This window comes from Vigna unguiculata, chromosome 8 (genome assembly GCF_037176805.1).
Source record: "Vigna unguiculata cultivar grain cowpea cultivar isolate G323 ecotype 2 chromosome 8, ASM3717680v1, whole genome shotgun sequence".
Taxonomy (NCBI): Eukaryota; Viridiplantae; Streptophyta; class Magnoliopsida; order Fabales; family Fabaceae; genus Vigna; species Vigna unguiculata.
In genome coordinates, this window is record NC_140799.1 from 20,218,360 (window position 1) to 20,236,175 (window position 17,816).

At 32.2% G+C, this 17,816-nt stretch overlaps 2 protein-coding genes across 2 annotated transcripts; one reads left to right on the top strand and one right to left on the bottom strand.

Moving 5' to 3' along the window:
• Positions 1 to 7,993: 7,993 nt before the first annotated feature.
• On the bottom strand, positions 7,994 to 10,175 carry LOC114193655 (uncharacterized protein At4g00950-like). Its single transcript, XM_028083538.2, has 2 exons — positions 9,518 to 10,175; positions 7,994 to 8,338 (listed from the first exon to the last, which is right to left on the bottom strand). Exons 1-2 carry the CDS (start codon positions 10,037 to 10,039, stop codon positions 8,246 to 8,248), a joined length of 615 nt encoding a protein of 204 aa, XP_027939339.1. The 5' UTR covers positions 10,040 to 10,175; the 3' UTR covers positions 7,994 to 8,245.
• A 6,463-nt stretch (positions 10,176 to 16,638) lies between these two features.
• LOC146884214 (uncharacterized) lies at positions 16,639 to 16,998 on the top strand. Its single transcript, XM_085665902.1, has one exon. It carries the CDS (start codon positions 16,639 to 16,641, stop codon positions 16,996 to 16,998), a length of 360 nt encoding a protein of 119 aa, XP_085522028.1.
• Positions 16,999 to 17,816: the final 818 nt, after the last annotated feature.

Below are 17,816 nucleotides of genomic sequence, written 5' to 3' on the forward strand. Positions count from 1 at the left end.
TTGCAGTTGACCCCTCAAAGGTTCAAGCGGTATTGCTTTGGGAACAACCAAAGAATATCACAGAAATACGAAGTTTCTTAGGATTAGCAGGCTACTATAGAAAATTCATTGAAAGATTTTCTAAATTAGCATTGCCTTTGACTAAGTTAACACGTAAGGGAAAACCTTTCAAATGGAATGAAGCATGTGAGTTTAGTTTTCAAGAGTTGAAGAAAAAATTAACATCTGCACCTGTTTTAATCCTTCCTGACCCTACAAAAAATTTTGAGGTATATTGTGATGCATGCAGACAAGGATTAGGATGTGTGTTAATGCAAGAAAGAAAAGTTGCAGCTTATGCTTCACGACAACTCAAGCAACATGAGCTTAATTATCCTACACATGATTTGGAATTAGCTGCAGTGGTGTTTGCATTGAAAATATGGAGACATTACTTGTATGGGGCAAGGTTTGAAGTTTTTAGTGACCATAAAAGTTTGAAGTACCTTTTTGATCAGAAAGAACTAAATATGAGACAACGTAGATGGATGGAATTTCTTAAGGATTATGACTTTGAGCTGCAATATCACCCTGGGAAAGCAAATGTTGTTGCTGATGCTTTAAGTCGAAAGTCTATACATGCATCCATGATGATGGTGAAATAATTGGATTTGATAGAATCATTCAGAGACTTGAACTTAGCTGTAAAACTTAGACCCAATAGCATATGCTTAGGAATGTTAAAAATATCAAGTGAATTCTTAGAAGAAATAAAGAGAGCTCAAGAAAGAGGTCAATTTTTGCAAGAAAAATTGATAGCAAAAGTTGAAGGAAAGGAATCTGAATTCCACAAAGATTCAAATGGAATCATCAAGTTTAGAGATAGAATTTGCATACCTGCAAAAGAAGAGTTGAGAAAGTTGATAATGGAGGAAGCTCATAAGAGTAGCTTAAGTATTCATCCGGGTACTACAAAGATGTATTAAGACTTAAAGAAAATGTTTTGGTGGTCTGGGATGAAGAAAGAAGTGGTGGAGTTTGTTGCACGTTGTCTAGTGTGTCAGAAAACAAAAGTTGAACATAGAAAGCCTTATGGGGAACTACAATCCTTAGATGTACCGGAATGGAAATGAGAAAGCATATCCATGGATTTTGTGACAGGTTTACCAAAGACTGTGTCAGGTCATGATGCAATTTGGGTCATTGTAGATAGATTAACAAAATCTGCTCACTTTCTACCTATTAACATTAGATTTTCCTTAGAAAAGTTAGCTCATTTGTACATAAAAGAAATTATCAAACTACATGGAGTACCTTTTAGTATAATTTCTGATAGAGACCCTCGTTTCACATCTAGATTTTGGGATAGCTTACAAAAAGCCTTGGGAACAAAAGTTAGGCTTAGTTCAGCTTATCACCCTCAAACTGATGGACAATCAGAAAGGACTATCCAATCTTTAGAAGACTTGTTGAGAGCCTGTGTTTTAGAACAAACTGAAAGTTGGGAGAAATTTCTACCACTTATAGAGTTCACTTATAACAACAGTTTCCACTCAAGCATAGGAATGGCTCCATATGAGGCTCTATATGGGAGAAGGTGTAGAACCCCGTTGTGTTGGTATGAGAATGGAAATTCCTTAGTTTTGGGTCCAGAGGTAATTCAACAAGCAACTGAGAAGATTAAAATGATCAGGGAAAAGATGAAAACTTCTCAAGATAGGCAGAAAAGTTACTATGATAAACGAAGGGAACCCCTTGAGTTTGAAGAAGGAGATCATGTTTTCTTGAAAGTTACACCTGTAACTGGGGTTGGTAGAGCTATCAAATCTAGGAAACTTACACCCAAATTCATAGGTCCTTATCAAATCCTTAAAAGAATTGGTTCTGTCGCATACCAAATTGCTTTACCTCCAAACCTTTCAAAACTTCATAATGTTTTTCATGTGTCTCAACTTCGTAAATATATTCATGACCCTTTTCATGTGATAGAACCTGATATAGTACAAATACGAGAAAACCTTACTTATGATGTGCTTCCTGTAAGGATTGGAGATCGAAGGATTAAACAACTTCGAGAAAAGGACATACCTTTGGTAAAGATATTGTGGAATCAACAAGATGAAGGTGATGCAACTTGGGAATTAGAAAGTAGTATGAGAGAGATGTATCCCCATCTTTTTGCAACCACGTGAATTTCGGGGACGAAATTCCTAAAAGGAGGGGAGAAATGTAACATCTTTTTTTTAATAAACTGTATTATTTATTTTAAATAAAGCATTTAGAAAATCTTATATTTTTACTAATGTTTCATATTTTATCTAAATGCATTTTAAACATTAAAAATATATTTTATCATGATGTAATTTTACTTATTGAAAATAACAATAAGAATAAAACAAAACAAATATTATATATATATATATATATGAAGGATTTTTTAAAAGAGAAAAAAAATAATATAGAAAAGAAAAAGAAAAAAGAAAAGAATAAGAAAGGATAAGAAGATAAGAAGAAAAGATAAGAAGAAAAAAAAAAGGAGGATAATGATGATTTGGATAAACATGCATATGCTTTGCTTTATATATATATGGAATGAGAGAAGTTACGGTGAGGTGAGAAAGTGAGAAAGTGAGAAAGTGAGAAAGAAAGAAAGAAAGAAAGAAAGAAAGGAGGGAGAGAGAGAAAGAAAGGAGAAAGAAAAAGAGAAAGAGAAAGAAAGGAGAGAGAGAGAGAAAGAGGAAGAGAAAGAAGAGAGGGAAAGAAAGTATAGAGCAAAGATTCAAAGATATCTTAGTCTTCTTCAAAGATTATTAGTGTGCCCTTCAATCAATAAGGTAAGGGGGAGTGAGGTTAAGCTCTTATATATTAATCTTGATAAGCTCATGGGTTTTATATTAATCTTTTATTTATTTTGACTCATATATTATTCTTTTTACTTTCATTTAACTTATTTTCATTTATTATCCTCTTATATTTATTTTATTTAACCTCTAATTATACACGGATCTTGTTTACTTATTTAATCTCCAAATATGTATTGATCCTGTTTATTTATTTTATTTATTTTATTTTATTTATCTCCAGTTACGCACTGGTCCTGTTTATTTATTTTATTTTATTTTATTTATCTCCAGTTACGCACTGGTCCTGTTTATTTAGTTTATTTTATTTATCTCCAGTTACGCATTGGTCCTATTTATTTATTTAATTTAATTTAATTTATCTCCAGTTATGCACTGGTCCTGTTTATTTATTTTATTTAATCTCCAATTAGTATTGGTCTTGTTTAATTTATATTTTTGTTTATTTATAACGTTCTTACCCTTATCTAATTATTTATTTAAAGTTCTTGCTTTGATTCTTATTTTATCATTATTTTTACAATTAAAAATAAATAAATGTGAAGTGAAAGTATATACTATTTTATTCAGTGAGCTTGGATATAAGAAAATTGTATATACATTTTATCGTTGTTTTATATTCTTTGTATAGTTTATACAATGACATGAATTGATAGTCATCACATTTAATGACCTTTGAAAATATCCAAGAGTATGTCAGTTAAGTAAGAGTTAAGTCTGGTTTCAATAAGTTGAGATTAAACCAGTGTCAAAGTGTTTGTATTTGGGAAGTCACAGTTTGGTACACTGCGGGATGAAAGGCAGGGACCATGGTGGGGTCTAAGGAAGTTTTACCAAGTAGGTGAATATCTGGATAGTTCAGAATAGCGCCCTGGACTAGGATATTCATAGGCCAAACTTGGGACTATCCGATACCTGCTCGGCATCGCCAAGGTTAGGTAGTGAGTATATATCTCTTTTGTGAGCCGATGAATGGCTAATATTCTTGAGAAAGAAATAATTATGATTGTACCAATATTTTATGAGAAATACTCAACTACCTAATCACTTCCCAAAGCAACTTTTGATGTTCAGATTGGATCATCAGAAGTGGAATATGGATCCATATGTCTGGTAAAACAAGATCAAGTTTGGTGGTTATAGGTCCAAATCTAGGCCCCCGGTGTCTGCATTGTTTGTTGAGTTTATTAAGATTGATATTTAAGGCTTATAAAGACCTCACTCCTTTCATATTTTGTTTTTCATATGTACCTGTTGCATGAGCAGAAGAGGAACTTGCTCAGTGAGAGTTGTTCGGGATATTATTGGTGGATCTTCTGAAGATTGACTCATGGATAATTTCTATTAATATCTTTAGGAGATGTTAAAAATATAGAAAATCTTCTATTCTGATGTAGGACTCTTAATATTTAACAAATATATATTTTTGTAATATTTCATGAACAATTACATAGATGCAAACTACATATATGAATATGAAGTTATGTTATTATTAATGTTCTCTCAAGGATAATCGTATGGAAAAAAAAAATTGATTCCATATTTTTTTATCAAATAATAATTATTTAGTATAGTAGTCGGGGTGTCACATATATCTTGTTTGGATAAACAATTCAACGTATTGACAAGTGTCGGGACGATACACATATGAGTCCATACATTGAACTGTTTTCCAACGGTTGATCATTTGTGTAATATCATTATCTGATTTGATTTCAACTGTGTCATGGATAAGTTTGTTATTAACTACCTTGACAGGACGAAGGTAATCAATTTCGGTTACTACAGAATGGACCCATAATGTATTCTTTGGGTTATTTTTTTTAGAAGGTCATTGAAGATGAAATTGTGAGGGATTGACATGATGACAGTAACGTCTGATCTGAAGTATAACCATATGGGCTATCTATGATGCCTACCTGTTCTAGAGATCCTCCATAATATAACTTTGTTGGTGAACGCGCGATAGGGTTTGGGTTTTTGGAAGAGGATGAGGGAGTTGGGTGTAGAAGACTAAGTATTTCCACAGGCGACCTTGTGAAGGTAACAAACAATTCAATTATTGTGTTAATGTGTAAATGAGACTAATGAGACTTACAATTAATCATTTCTGCAATGTCATCATCTGTTGAGATTTGAAGAGCATCATAGATAATGGCTCCTTGTTCATTCAATACGGGTATTCAGAAGTACAACTTGTTGATGGATGTGGTGGTTGGAATTTGTAGAGTTGAGCACACTTTATGGTTCAAGAGGTTGAATGTGCATTTGTATGGTATGCGAAAGAGTTCTGAAATTTCACATTGGAATTACATACCATCTTGAGATTGTAGGATTTTGCCATTTGAAAACAAGACTTCAAGGTAGGAATTTGAATAGTTTTCTTGGGTGTTGATGGCAAAGTTCTCCATGCGAGACATTTGGATGTGTTGATCTTTGGAGAGTGGTTGTACTATGTGGGTTTCTTAGGCAATAAAAGACTACAATAGGTTGGGTGTGGAGTATTTGTATTTATAGGGGAAGTATTTGTGCGTGTTGCTATACAAAATAGTGAATCTACCATTTACTTACTTGGGAATGATTATGGTGGAAATCATAAAAGGTATGGCATGTGAAAAGTGGTGGTAGAGAAGATAAGGAAGAGATTGGCAAGATGGAAAGGGAAAAATCTTTCGTTTGCAAGAAGGACATGTTTGCTCAAATTTGTTGTAACAAATTTACCCTTAATTTACTTTTTGTTGTTTAAAATGCCAGCAAAAGTGGAAATGGAAGTCAAGAAAATACAGAGAGTTTTTATGAAGGTAGGGTAGTGAAGGCAAAAAGATAGCTTGGGTAAAATGGAAAAATATTTGTAAACTAAAAGAGGATGGTGGCTTGGACATAAAAGATATCAAGAGTTTTAACATTGCGTTACTCGAAAAATGGAGGTGGAGGATAGCAATAGAAAAGGAAGGATTGTGGAAAACCATTATAGAGTCCAAATGAATACACAAATTTTGGAATCATAGGACTAATAATAGACTTGAAACGTTAAGGTGGCTAGATATTATGAATGTAACTAGTGAAGGAGAATGTGGGAACTAGTTTGCAAGAAACATAGAATGGAAAGTAGGAAAGGGGAAGACAATTGACGTATGGAAAGATAGATGGATAACCTAACAACCTCTATACGAGATCTATCCAAGATTATATTTTAATTCCGATTTTAAGCAAGGGACTATACAAGAGTATGGAAGGTGGAATGTGGATGTCTGGGAATGGAACTTGAACTAGAAACCCAATTACGTTAAACTTTTTTAACGTGTTAAACACATCTCCAAGCTGACATCGAAGCAAAAACTTGTTAAACGGTGTAAACAACTGAAATGCTAGCATAAAACACAATTGACATGTCAAAAAATGTAATGTAATTGGGTTAAAGGTATTCATTCATTTCTAAAGTTTGAGGATCAAAATATATCAAAATTTCAAACAGAGATGAATTTCAATTTCGTGTCAAAGATCAAGATAAATTTCAACCTCAACACAAATTTATCATCATATTTTAAAAATCGTTATTAAGTCTTGTTTTGATGATGATCTCAAATTTAACCAAATTTAATAAACACTTTTCCATTGAATCCAACAATAAATATTTGATAATTTTAACAAATTCTTATTGATACAAAACTTGTTAATACTATTACATACAAATTTTTTTCTTCACATATATAAAATAATATATAAATAAAATTATTTTTAAAAATTTTAATACATTTTATATATTTATCTGTCCAAAATTTTTGCAAATCTAATTTAATACCGATAAAGTATTTCTGAAGATTCGCCGTAAAGTTACCAAGATAAACTTTAATATATTGAAGAACATAATCAAAATAATATTATTAACCCTTTATTTATGTTTTGTTTATCATGTAAATAAGAAATAAATTAATAAAAAGATTAGGATTTGACACGTATTATGGTCATAGAGTTTAAATACTAAGTTTGTCTTTAGAATATCTATATTTTATTTATTAATCCTATATAAATATGATATTTTTATATAATCCTTATAAATATATAATTTTTAAGTTTAGTTTCTAATAACGTCTTCATGTCGTCATATCATCTGTAATTTTATATGGAGAGTTTTTATTCACTTGCATCATCACTTTATAGAGAATAAAAATAAAATTTTAAATTTCTCCGGACAAATGAAACAAATAAAAATATTGAAAAAGAAAAAAAAAATATTAATATTATAGAAACAAAAGCATATATTTAACTAGCGTAAGTATTAACCTTAACGTAGATGCAGAGTTTAAGAAGGCTTCCACGATTATACCCAAAACTAGAGTTCAAATAAAGAAAAGTCTCAACCCTTGCCCAAACCAACAACTAACTAAACAAGAATATTATAACATAGGATTTGCAAGACACGCACATCTCATTAAATTTAAGGTACATATTTTATTCAATACATTCAAGAAAATAAAACATAATTTGTAGATTTTTTTTATGCAAACTAAGCATCATAAAGATTTTCCATTTGACTTAGAGTTAAAACAGGCACACAATTTCCATGTATAAAAAAAAAAAATCATGGTTTTCTAAATGAACATAAAAGTAAAATTTAAACATATTTTTTGGGTTAAACACCAAACGAAGGTGATAATAGTGAAAAATATTGTTCGTTGAAAACATAAGTATTCTTGGAATTAAAAGCATTTCTTTCAAAAAATATCTTAATTTGTAATTAAGTGGGAAATGCAAATGATGTTTGATGAGAACTCAATAAATAATGAGTGAAACCATAGAGACTACTATTTTGAACAACACAAACAAGAAATATATGTAAGGAGGAGTATATAATCAAGGAATTATACAAAAGTTAGACTAAGCCAAATAAAAATGTGGTGAACAAAAACAAATACTCTTTAAAGTGGTCAAAAGAAATACTCTGTTTTGGTTACACCTTACAAAATTACAAATTCATGTACATTGATGATAAACGATTTTTTACTATTATTCTTCTAAGTGACACTTAGAATACCCTTTCCTAAATATTTACTAATTATTATTTGCTTAAAGATATATCTACCAAGTTCTAATATAAAGAACCTCTCTTTTATACTTTCATAATTGAACAAAAATAAAAGTCATACCTCAACTTTTGAGTATCATTCACTCTATTATCTCCATGTTTCTAACTTTAGATTATCTAAAAAACAAACTTTTACATCGCATGATAAAGAGATAAATTTTATCTTTGAACAAGAAGTATATCAACGAGTCTAGTATCAATAACATTTTTAAAAATCTAACTTCATTCATTATCCACATTGTTATACCCTCTTCCATATTTTTACCCACCCTAGGGTAATGGCCATGACAGAGGAATCTAACGTTGCATTGGTCAAAGATCAAACGCTGTCAAATTTGGGCATCCATTTTCCCTGCTTTTCTTTCCTGCGCTTCCAGGGTACCACTTGCTTAAAGGTTTCACAAATGCTTACCTGCACTAACAAATTGCTTCACAATAAGATTTTAAGATCACAACCAAACCCAAATGTAACAGCAAAAATCAATGTTCTGTTCCTTCTAGTCAAGTGTCAAGCTGTTTGAGTAGGTTGTTCTTGGTGAAAGGAAGGAAAATGTTGCTAACTCTGAACTGCAACTTTTGGTACCAAGAAAACGAAAAGGGACAAAGATTTCAAAGAATTAAAATAGGATAATAATATTTTGATATCTAAATTTTGACAATTTTTTTTACGGTACAAGATGATATTTTTTAAATAATTTTAAAATAAAAAAAATAAAAGAATAAAAAAATGAAAAATTACTTAAAAATATCATTTTAAATTATAAAAGAAATTGTTAGAATTTAATTATTAAAAAATTATTTTCTATTAAAATATGTTAATTTCTTGTTTGCTTTTTATATTAAATAGTGTGCCTTTCCCGTTCACTTTCCTGTATTAAAATTCTTGTCACTCTATTTCTATTTGAAAGCATACTCGATGCAGTTTATGGTGATTTGTTTGTATGACGAAAATAACAAAGAAATTGAATGGGAGAAAACCAATTTTTTTAATTTAAAAAAATGAAGAAAATTTAATTTTTAAAATCACTGGAGGCTTTCGTAAAACTAAAAGAGGTATGATTTATAAATGAAGGAACTGATATTATGTATTTAATATCATTAAAAATACACGATTTACTATTTTAGTCTAAATCAAATTGCACTAAAATTGTATCAATCCTATTCTATGTCAATTCAAATTAAATTACATTGAAATTTCGTCAATCCTGCAAGATTTTAGTTGAAATGAAAAGAAAAAAAATAATCAAAATTAGGTTGTATCTATAAGACTTCTCGTTTCACTCAGAAATTTTGTAAGATCAGTTAATTTCACTTTAAAAACGTGTCAACACGGCTATCCCTTTAAATTAACTATGCTTATCATTTTGTAGAACATGTTGATTTCATTTTTTAACCTTTTTTTGTTATTCCATTAAATCAAAATTCTCATCAAATTTAATTTTAAATTTATTTTCCAGCAAGAAGATATATTTTGATATACTTTTAACCGTAAATTTCCCTTAAGTTCACACTACTCTAAAAATTAAAAATCATTTCCCAAATTAGCATAAACCTTTAGAAAAGAAATGGACAAGAAACGAAGCTTACATACCCACATGTGTGAACTTCGGTGGGAGAGAGTCGAAAAGCTTCCTTTTCTTCTAACCCTTGTGATCTTCACCTTACTCGTTCCCTCCACAGTTGAAGTTGATAAGTCAAAACTACCCTCCTCTGCCTCGTTCTTCTTCAACGCGCTCCACCTGTTAGACGCGAAATTCGCATTCCACGTGTCCTTCGAAGGCCTACACGACGTCGTAAAAGACATGGCGCGTCCAACATAAGGCCCGTCCAGCACGGTTGTCGGCGACGAACCCTTGCCCTCCAACAAAACCAACCTCGGAGGAAGTTCCAAGGTTCTAGCCACGTCATCACTACCCTTGGGCCTGGATCCGCTGTGGCAGGGCCTAGGCCTCCCCGGCGCCTCCTCCCAGTCGAACGGAACAGACACCGCCGTCCGCGGCGGTGGAGTAGGCAAATCCGGCGGCATGCTCGCCCGCGAAATTGTTAGCAGAGAGAGCTTTGGCGGTGTTTGTGGTTGGTCTTGGTGGAGCTTCTTCTTCTCTGAACCCATCATTATGAAGGTAAATGAGTGAAGTGTGGGTAGCGTGAGCGTGTAGTTTTTATAGAGAGAGTCAACAAGTTTTTGTTAGATTTGGATAGAGTGACCACAAGTGAGTTATGTGTGATTCTGACCAAGTTTGAGTAGGCTCCTGAGGCGCTTCTTCACGAGAAAATACGCATTTTTATTTTTCATAATAATAATATTATTATTATTATTATTATCGTTGGTGGTGGTGGATCCCGCCTTGACTCTTTCTAAATGCTAGTAACAACAATCAACGGTCACTAACACGTTTAAGTCTTCAAAGTAATGAATGGGAGAAATTCTCATTGGTGAAATCCATGACTTCGAATGTTAGTTACGACATTTAAATATATGGCTTAAATAGTCTTTTGGTCCTAGTTTTGGTCGACTTTTTTCACTTTGATCTTACTTTTTAAATTGTTTTCAATTTAGTCCTATTTTTCGTTATATTTTTTCAATCAACTTCTTTCCGTTAACTCCATCCAAATCATTAACGGATGTGAACAGTAACTGCCACGTGTCATCTTGTGATTTTTTTGATTTTTTTTTAATTTTTTTTTAATTTTTTTTAATTTTTTTTTAAATTTTTTTTAATTTTTTTAATTTTTTTTTAATTTTTTTATTTAAAAAAAATGTACACGTGTCAAGTTTATATTATGCCACGTGTCAGAATTAGATTTTTGTATTCAATTTGGTTCTATTATTCGTTATCTGTTTTCAATTTGGTCCTAGTTTTTTTTAAAAAATTTAACATTTTTTTCCTCTCCAAATTGAGACAAAATTTAATTTGTATATATTAAAATGCATATTTTTGTTAAATATTTTAATTTAGAATTAAATTTAGTTTAGAATTAAAACGAAAAAAAGCAATAACACCATTAATTTAAATTTTTTTTTTAATTTAGTATTTTTGTTCCTCTCCAAAGACAAAATACAATTTGTATATAAATGTTATACGAATATTCTTATTAAAATACATATTTTTATTAAATATTTTTAATTTAAAATTAGAGTTGGTTTAAAATTAAATATTTTTAACCTCTTAAAATTTTAAATTAATGGTGTTATTGCTTTTTTTCGTTTTAATTTTAAACTAAATTTAATTCTAAATTAAAATATTTAACAAAAATATGCATTTTAATATATACAAATTAAATTTTGTCTCAATTTGGAGAGGAAAAAAAATGTTAAATTTTTTAAAAAAAACTAGGACCAAATTGAAAACAGATAACGAATAATAGGACCAAATTGAATACAAAAATCTTATTCTGACACGTGGCATAATATGAGCTTGACACGTGTACATTTTTTTAAATAAAAAAAATTAAAAAAAAATTAAAAAAAATTAAAAAAAAAATTAAAAAAAATTAAAAAAAAATTAAAAAAAAATCAAAAAAAAATCAAAAAAATCACAAAATGACACGTGGCAGTTACTGTTCACATCCGTTAATGATTTGGACGGAGTTAACGGAAAGGAGTTAATTGAAAAAATATAACGAAAAGTAGGACCAAATTGAAAACAATTTAAAAAGTAGGACCAAAGTGAAAAAAGTCGACCAAAACTAAGACCAAAAGAGTATTTAAGCCTAAATATATCTAGACGAAAATATAATTACACATGACATATATTTAATATAATATTTGTTGAACAGTTTTTATCCAAATCTTTATAAGCTCATGTTCCCTTAATTTTGATGACCTAGAATCGCGGTGTTAAATATATTAAAAATTCAGCATAATATACTATCTTCTAATGGTTTTGGTTTTGACATTTAAGTTAATAAATAAATAAAGTACACATATGGTTCGTGATTTAAGTGATGTAATTCAACCGGATAATTACAATTGCATTATCTTAGAAGGGAGGGTCCAATTAGAAGATTGAATGATGGGGAGTTTCAAATATGATGTAATCCTAAAAATGGATTAAAAATGTATTAATTTTGTTTTATGTTGGGTGGGAATAAACTAAAACTAAAAGAAAATCCTTAATGATCAATTTTAGTGATAAAAAAATAATTAGTCACTCTAGTGACCAATTTAAATATCAATCTATTAACTAAAAATTATTGGTAATTAAAATAGTTTCAAAAAATTATAAATGATCTCAAAATTGGTAACTAAAACAGTTTCTATTATAAATTGGTCTCTAAATTGGTTACTAATATTAACTACCAAAATAATTTGTCTCTGAATTAGTCTCTAATTAAGAAATTGGTTACTAAATTGGTTTCTAAACATATTTTTAGTCATAAAAATGGTTATTTTTTGATAGTTTTTTTTTGTAGTGTAAACTATTCTTAGTATTAGTCTAATTTTCAATGTTTCGTTTGAATAAAGGATTAAGAAAAGTATTTGGCTAATACTTATAATTTTTTCCTACTAGCTCATGTATCATGTAAGATAACTTGATTAAATTCATTTGTGGAATTCCTTTCTTAAGCGGACATATTTTAAGTGGTTTTTATTTTCTTATATTTAGCTTGGTAGTGCTCGTTAGCTTATTCTTAGTGGTGCATAAAGGGTTTTCATAATTTCATATCCTTAGTGCTACTCACTGGTGGTGCTTTGGTGCAATTCCAACTTCCAAAGTGGAAAGTGTTCCCTCTTAAGATTTTTTGTCTTGTTAGCTAGGTTATAGGTAATGATTTTTCCATACTTATTTATTAAAGTTAGGCAATGCAAGGTTCTCCCATTTTCTATTCTTAAGTTATGATATAGGTCATAAGTAATAAAACACTATCTTGTTTATTTCATGCGGTTTGAGTGGAGCAAAGTGTTCTACATTTCTACCATTTTCATAAAATATCATGAAAATTGTGTATTATTGATGGATAAAATTTATTAGTAATAGCAAAAATTCAACAATAATTTGAGTTTGTCGATAGATAATTAATGGCCAAAAATTCATCAGTAAAATGGTCATTGATAAATCTTACCAGTAGATCATGAAATTTATCGATAATTACTGATGACCGCAAATTCATCGATAAATATTCGTTGATAATTATTGACAGATTATGATCATTGATAAAATCTATCGATAAATGTCACGATTGGGCCATCTTCTTCATCTTCCTTCTCGTCCTTATTTCTTTTTCCCTCTTTTTCTTCTTTATCTTGGTCCTCTCCTCCTTATCACAACTCCACCATTGTCGAACTTTGTGTTTCACAAATTTTTTTTGGACTTCTTCTTTCCAAGCTTTGAACGAGAGCAAAGACTTGGCCACTTAGTTCTATTAGGTTAGTGGTTTAGAGACCAATTCCTTTGATAGCCAAAACCTTGGTAGTTAATGTTAGGAAGCAATTTAGAGACCAATTGATAATATAAACTCTTTTAGTTACTAATTTAGAGACCAATTATTTATAATAGAAACAATTTTTAGTTGTTAATAATTTTAGTTTATAAATTGGTATCTATATTGGTAAATATAGTGACTAATTATTCTTTGTCACTAAAATTGGTCATTATTTAAATATCTTCTTATAATGTGTTTTCACTGTAACACCCCATTTAAATAATAACTTCAATTTAAATGAAATGCCACACATGGAATTTAGTGACAAGTCCTGAAGTATAAACGCTACTCCTGACAATATCTAGAGGATGCTAGGAGAAACCAAGGCACACCACGATGTCGGATACAAACAAAATCCAAGGACTTCACAATAGTTAATAGAGTACTAAAGAGAAAAGTAGTACATGGGCCATAACCCTAAAGAAAAGCCCAAAGAAACATGAAGTGCAGCCCAGGTAGACTATGCAGCGGAACCATCCCTTCCTTGTTGACCTCGAGTACCTCTCGCATCTGCTCCCATCAATAAATTGATGATCATCGCAAAAGTAGAAGAACAACATACAAAACAATCAAACAAGCAAGGGTAAGTTAGAGCAAAAAAAAATAGTGTTATCATGCAATCATATACTCTTTCACAGTCAACTATACATACATCGTCCAAACATGTTATGACCTTCCACACAATACACTAAGACTCAACACGACTCATTTGGATACATATAATTTGGTCGGATTCAGTGGATGTTTGCACTCATGGTGGATTACCTTGCTCACTCCCGAGCTGCTCACCCCCGAGCTATGTGTTACAAGTGTTACAATGATTCAATCCCCCACATACAAGGTTAGCCCTTAATGAGTTTCAGGCCTCCTGCTACTCTTACCACAAGAGTCAGTCCGCTCTAAGTGAGACTAACTGACTCCTTAGAGTGTCAGGATGCAACCTTACTTTGAATCCTTTCCAAATTATATAGATGGGGCACCACCATGAACTCCCACTAACATGGGTCAGAATTACGTCCCGACCACTGAAGCACGACCAGGAAGTCTCACCTAGAGACTTATGGATTTACGTATTGACCACATACCACATATATTCAAACAACCAAATAATATTAATCAGGCATTTAAATCTCATGCCAACCTACGAATATAGAATCAATAATAACTCATCCATATTCCTCATCCATATTCCATGTTGAATCAATAATAACTCATCCTTCCCAAACTACGAATATAGAATTGTACCTCATGCCAATACCATGTCAAGAGTCATCCTTTCTTATCCATGAATCTTTCCATATCTCATATCAAATCCATACCCAACTCATCATATTCAATCCATGAAACCAACCATACGTGTAACATGCCCAAATCATATTGAAATCATCCATTACAAACTATAGATTATCTCATTCATACATAATCACCCAATTCATACTTTAAAAGCAAGATCAACACAAACATAGAGCCAACAATTCAGAACCAAGAAACAACCAAACATGTCGCATTCTCGCCCAACTTCTCGCTCAGGCAGAAAGGCCTCCTCAGGCAAGAAGGACTCTCGCTCAGGCGAGCTCCTTTCGCCTAGGCGAGAGCTCGACATCAAGAATAGTGGCCTTCATCTCCTTCTCGGTTAGGCGAGACTTCCCTCGCCTGAGCGAGACACTCGCTCGCTCAAAGCGTGGTTAGTCGCCTGAGCAACAACTCGCATGAAATGGCATGAACGAGCCTTTGTTAATCTCGCCTAGGCGAGACATGCTCGCTTGGGCGAGAAAACTAGCGCTCACCACTGTTCTCTCGTGCAACAGTCACCCAAACACGCTCCAAACAGTTCAAACATGTATTCCTGTAACTCATTTTCACACACAGTCTATTTAATCATGAAATAAACGTACAACAAGTAGATCTCACGGAATATACAAAATGATCTAGCTTCCCTTACTTGGAAATAGGCTAATAACAGACTATGACCCTTAAGCCAATGAACCCAACAACTCCAAGAGCAGGTTTACGAACTCGAACAGCGGCACAGAGAGAATAACAAGGTTACTACGGTGAACCCTAACAGAAACCACAAAAACAAACTTAGAAAGGAGGGAGTATGGTTCAAGGACCAACTTACGTGAGACGAGGTGAACTTTTGAGCTAGCACGAACAAGAGGGAACCAAACCCTAGCAAAGCTTCTGTTGATGGGGAAAGGGAGAGAGTAAGGCACTGTTTTCTCAAGAATGGTAGAAATGAGAGGGATTAGGCTGCCTTAGGGGCTTTGGACACCCTATGGGCCAGTCCTTAAGCCCTACAGATAGGGCTAGACCTCTTTAAATTTTAGGACAGAAAAAGAGGGTTTTACATTCACAATCTCACTTAATTCAAATATATTCAAATCTTACTTACAGTACTATAACTTCTAATTACTTCTGCAAATATAATAATTTAAATTATTTTTAGTGACTATTTAAATATTTAAAATATATTGAAAGACTTATTAAAATTTGTAATTATAGGTTATTAATTTCTAAAAAATAAATTACATCATATATTTTTATAGTAGTGTGTGATAAGAGAATGAAATAAAAGTTTTAGTGGCTAATTTCAAAAATCATACATGTTGAAAAGTCAAACCTAACTTTACCTTTCTATTCTTTACTATTTTAGTGATTGCTTATGTTAGTTAAAGTATTGTTCGTTCTGTAGTATAAAAAAGCTTTTTGTTTCTAGTGTATAAATATAATCACCTCTGTACAGTAGTTAATACAATGGTGTGTGCTATTACCATCTTAAGTCTCTCTTAGTCTCTTTCACCTTTTCTTATCACTACTAAATTGGTATCCAGAGCATAGGTTCGCCTGTGTGGTAGAAGAAATGTTGTTTTCAAAGCGAGTAAGGAAGAACGTCATGGTGAGTTACGTAGCCATGAAGGTAATACAATCTTCAAGAATACCAAGAAAGGGTGTAGGTATCAAGATTTGTGCAGAATTTTGAGGGGTTTCAGAATCAAGATGGCTGGGATTGGAAGCATAGTCCAGGGTGCACTCTAGGTGTTCGACGGAAAGGACTTTGATGATTGGAAGATCAAAGTGGTGGCAATCTTCAGTTTTCAGGATGTAGCTGAAGTGGTGATAAATGGGTTTTAAGAGCTTGGAGCCAAAGCTACAGATGAAGAGAAAAGGAACTACAAGAACCTTTAGAAGCTTGACAACAAGGCCATATTCCTTTTGTGGGTTGGGCTGAAAATCTTTAACAATACTTCTAAAGCTACAACTAGAAAGGAGTGTTGGGAAATCTTGATGAAGACGTATGATGATGATGATAAGAACAAGAAAGTTAAGAGGCAAACATTGAGAAGACAGTTTGAGTGTATTTGCATGGACAAAAGTAAGACAATTTCTGAGTATTTTGATAAGACTCAAGAAATTGTGAACGCGTTGAGGGCTTGCAAGGATACAATCACTGATCAGCAAGTGGTTAATAAAATTCTCAAAACATTGCCACAAAGATTTGATCATGTAGTTGTGACTATCGAAGAAACAAAGGACTCGAAGGAGATGGAATTGGAGGTGTTACAACACTCACTTGAGGCACATGAACACATAATCCATGAGAAGAGGCATAATCTGGAGCAAGCTCTCCAAGCAAGAGCTTTTTAGAAAGGCAAAGGTATAAACCTCAAAGAAAAGAAACGATTCTTTAATAAAAGGAAGCAAGAAGAGAAGTCTAAAGATGACAACTCCAAATCCATAAAAGACATCCAGAAGCAAGGCAAAAAGGAGAAAGAATGGAAGTTTGACAAGAGAAAAATGAAGTGTCACAACTGTTAGAAGCCTGGTCATTTTTCCCGAGAATGTTGGTATGGAGAGAGTGCCAAAAACAGATTGAAGAACCAAGCCAATTTGGCTAAAGATGAGGTATCTTTTGACTCGGATGTTGCAATGCTGATGGCTAAGACTAGTGATGTTAGTGCAGATGAAAAATCCTATTGATATCTAGATTATGGATGTTCCACACATATGACAGGTAGAAGGGACTGGTTCATCAAGATTGATGATATCTTTCATGGTAAGGTGAGATTTGTAGATGATAATAGGCTAAACTCAGGAAGGGTTGGTTGTGTGGTGTTAAGAGATTCAAATGATAGAGAAGTTGATATTGATGGTGTGTTGTATGTGCTAGGTTTGAAAATAAACCTGTTGAGTCTCAGCCGGTTGTTACAAAAGGGCTTCATTATGGAGATGAAGCTGACTGTCCATGCAAAACAATCCGAAAATAGAACATTTCAAGTTGCCATGGGCACTCGAAAACATTAGTATTTTGCCACTACATTAGATAAAGACGAATGGTTGTGGCTCTACAGATTTGGACACCGAAATTTTCAACACTTGCATCAACTAAGCAAGAAGAAAATTGTTACTAGGGTGCGAGAGATCGGGGTTCCAAAGGAAGTCTGTAAAGAATGCATAGAAGACAA